Below are 3,240 nucleotides of genomic sequence, written 5' to 3' on the forward strand. Positions count from 1 at the left end.
GCTATAAAGAGGTATCGACAAGAGACCAGTGCTATTAGCCTCAGACGCTATAAAGAGGTATCGACAAGAGACCAGTGCTATCAGCCTCAGACGCTCTATGAGCGTGTCGATAAGAGCCCAGTTCTCTCAGACTCAAGTGCTCTTTAAACGTATTGTTAAGTGAACAGTAAGTACTCAGCCTCAGATTCTCTATGCACTCATTATTAAGAGATCAGTACTCTCTGCCTCAGACGCTCTATGAACGTATCAACAAGGAGAAAAGTACTCTCAGACTCAGATGTTCTATGAACGTATCAATAAGAGACGCGCAACTGACAACAGGAACAAGTAAATCCATATAAAAACAAACATTCTTATATTAATGTAGCAGTTTCGCACTAACAACTGTATGGAAAGACAGTTCAAAACACTTTCGATTTCGTTTTAGACCTGTTACTGCTTAGAATGCCAACAATAAACCGAATATTAACGGAAACTTATTAACGACAAACTTGATAGTTTTAATTGACTAACATCAAACTGCTGAGCTTTAGATAACTAACATTTAATTGCAGCTACTAACTTCAAACTTCATACTTTTTATTAACTATTTCTTTTATTTCTATACTGATGAATCTCAAACTTCCGAACTTTAGATGACTAATATCTAATTTTAACGACAAACGTCAAACTTATTAACCTCAGGTGACTAACCTTTAATTAAAGCGATAAATAAGGACGACGGAAAACATATTATTTTCTGTTCAAACATTTTAATGTTTTTTCTTCATAACAAAAATCTGGAAAAAATAATCTAGAAATTACCTTTGCACAGAGTGACATAGAAAAGATGAGATTTAATTAAAGGAACGATGTTATTGAACTAAGTGTATGGTAAACAGATCTGGCTCGCGTGGCTTACTACTGCCCTCTTAGAATGACGTACATAACTCTAGCAACACCAAAATTGTTGTATTTTTTTTCCTCTTTAAACATTATTTTATTTCTATCATCTGATGTTTAAATAGTGTAAAATACTCAATCTGATTTGTTTCTCTATATAACATAAGCACGCGAATAACATACAGTATTCAAAGAACATTTAATAAGCTCCAGCTATCTGGGTATTAATATATATAAATATCTGATTATATAATAAAATATTTAGCTAAAGGGGGCCCCCATTTTTACATTACAGAATTGTCTTTCTTTATATATAAATCTCCCTTTTAAATATGTATTTTTTCAAACAACCAAGATAATTAAATTGGTGTGATTAAACCACATAATAATGAATTCCAAAAAGGGTTATTGCTCTTCGTTTGGTCGATATTCCAGGTCATCCAGTGCAGTAACAGATTATTATGATATTTTAGCTGACGGAAACAACCGTCTAAATCTTCTTTAAAACAACATATTTTAAATGTCATTTGTGCCAGAAGGAAGCTCAGGACAGGATGTCTCAAATTCCACGTTTGTTGTTGCGTTATTAATTCAAGATGATTTTGTGTAAATTGCAGAAGATGTTAGCAAATTCGCTACCCTCATAGGAGAATATTCGTGTGAGGATTTTTTATACTCTCGTAGAATCACTAACATTATTCATGTTCCGGAGTTTTACTCTCTCTATTTTTTAATTCACGGTGTTTCATGTATATATGCATCTCCACGACTGAAATAAACAGTTTAAGACACGTATTTAACCTATGCTTTTCGTGTTTCACGTATATATGCATCTCCACGACTGAAATAAACAGTTTAAGACACGTATTTAACCTATGCTTTTCTTCTTTTTTTTTTCCTATTGCGAGGCTTCACAATAACATGCTTTCTCTCTAGACTTTCTGTTTCTCGGGTTTATGGCATCACATTATCAAACCAACTTTATATCTTAATCTTGCTAATGTTACTATAGTACAGTTTTATCACCAATAAAAACGTAGATCATAAGCACGATCGAATTTAGTCTTAGTTAATCTGAATTATCAGTACAGAACCAAGATAAATGGCTATTCTAAGTATCTATGCTCGCATTAGTTACTTAGAACATTATCCTATGACTGTACACTTCCATATAAAGTGATACAGACCTGAACCAACTAGCGAATGAAAAGTCAACAAAGTTTTATTAATTTTAGCCAAACATTTAAATGAGTGTTACTAATAAAGATACAATCAGCTATGACCATAATAGTTTTTATTACGGGTACAAGTATCGAGATAACTGATACTTAAGAGTTAAATAGTACCACCTCAGTTTATAGTTTGGATTTGACTTTTCTGTTTCTATTGCTGAGACTTACAACGCTAGAATCCGGGTTTCGAAAGCCGTGGTGGGCAGAGCACAGATAGCCCATTGTGTAGCTTTGTGCTTAATTACAAACAAACAAATCTATTGCTGAGTTATAATCTTATAATAGGAAATAAATTATTTAAATGAAACATTTATAACGTAAAAAACTTTGTTGTCTATGATTTTATGTTTAAAATGTTTTAACGTTTCGTTTATAACCTTAAGCATTTAAAAATTAAGTGATAATAGAATTTTTTATTTGAAGGTAAATACAGATACATTCTACTTCCTTTGAATTTCAATATGTAATAGTTATTCTTCAGTACCTAATAAAATGTCATAAAAAAGGTTTATAGTTTTGTTATAACCTACCTGCATTAACAGCTTTGGTTGTCACAAACAAGGACAATTGAAGGCACATGAGAAGAGCTGACGCTGCCATCTGTTGGTTAAATACAAATATAAATACTTAAAAAGTAGCTTTAAAATAAATCATAATCCAAACACCATTTTGTTAAAATTTTACTCTTCTATCCCAAGATTAAAGAGCAAAAGGCTCATTTTAAAAGGTTTTTATCGATTTGATTTGATATACTTACAAAGATAGGGCGATTTAAATTATCCGTAAAAAAACAAAAACTTCTATAGAAAGGAATGAATAAATTATAATTTATTCTTTTTTGGATGAAAGTAATGTATTTTGGAAGTAAATAAATAAAACTTTAAAGACTGACCAAAAATAAAACTGGAGTATTGTTATAAAAGTATATAATGAAAACATCGAGTATGATAAGGTTACAATAATACAATGAAAAATGATAAATTTAGCAGTAAAGCCATTAAAACAATTTTGCTAGTTACATAGTATTTTATGATATATTTATATAACACGTTACGTGGTTCAGCGGTATATCTGCGGGCTTGTAATTGATAGCCCATTGTGCAGTTAGTCATCACCACCCACCGCC

General features: G+C 31.5%; 1 protein-coding gene across 1 annotated transcript in view; it reads right to left on the bottom strand.

The window, feature by feature from the left end:
* The window catches only part of LOC106471744 (suppressor of lurcher protein 1-like), a gene marked incomplete at its 3' end in the record, with an annotated part of 187,705 nt that overhangs the window by 77,752 nt on the left and 106,713 nt on the right, over positions 1–3,240 (bottom strand). The window contains exon 2 of the mRNA XM_022401295.1: positions 2,645–2,714. Coding sequence (XP_022257003.1) covers positions 2,645–2,714 — 70 coding nt within the window. The remainder of the gene's footprint in view (positions 1–2,644; positions 2,715–3,240) is intronic.

This window comes from Limulus polyphemus, unplaced genomic scaffold, assembly GCF_000517525.1.
Source record: "Limulus polyphemus unplaced genomic scaffold, Limulus_polyphemus-2.1.2 Scaffold115, whole genome shotgun sequence".
Lineage (NCBI taxonomy): Eukaryota > Metazoa > Arthropoda > Merostomata > Xiphosura > Limulidae > Limulus > Limulus polyphemus.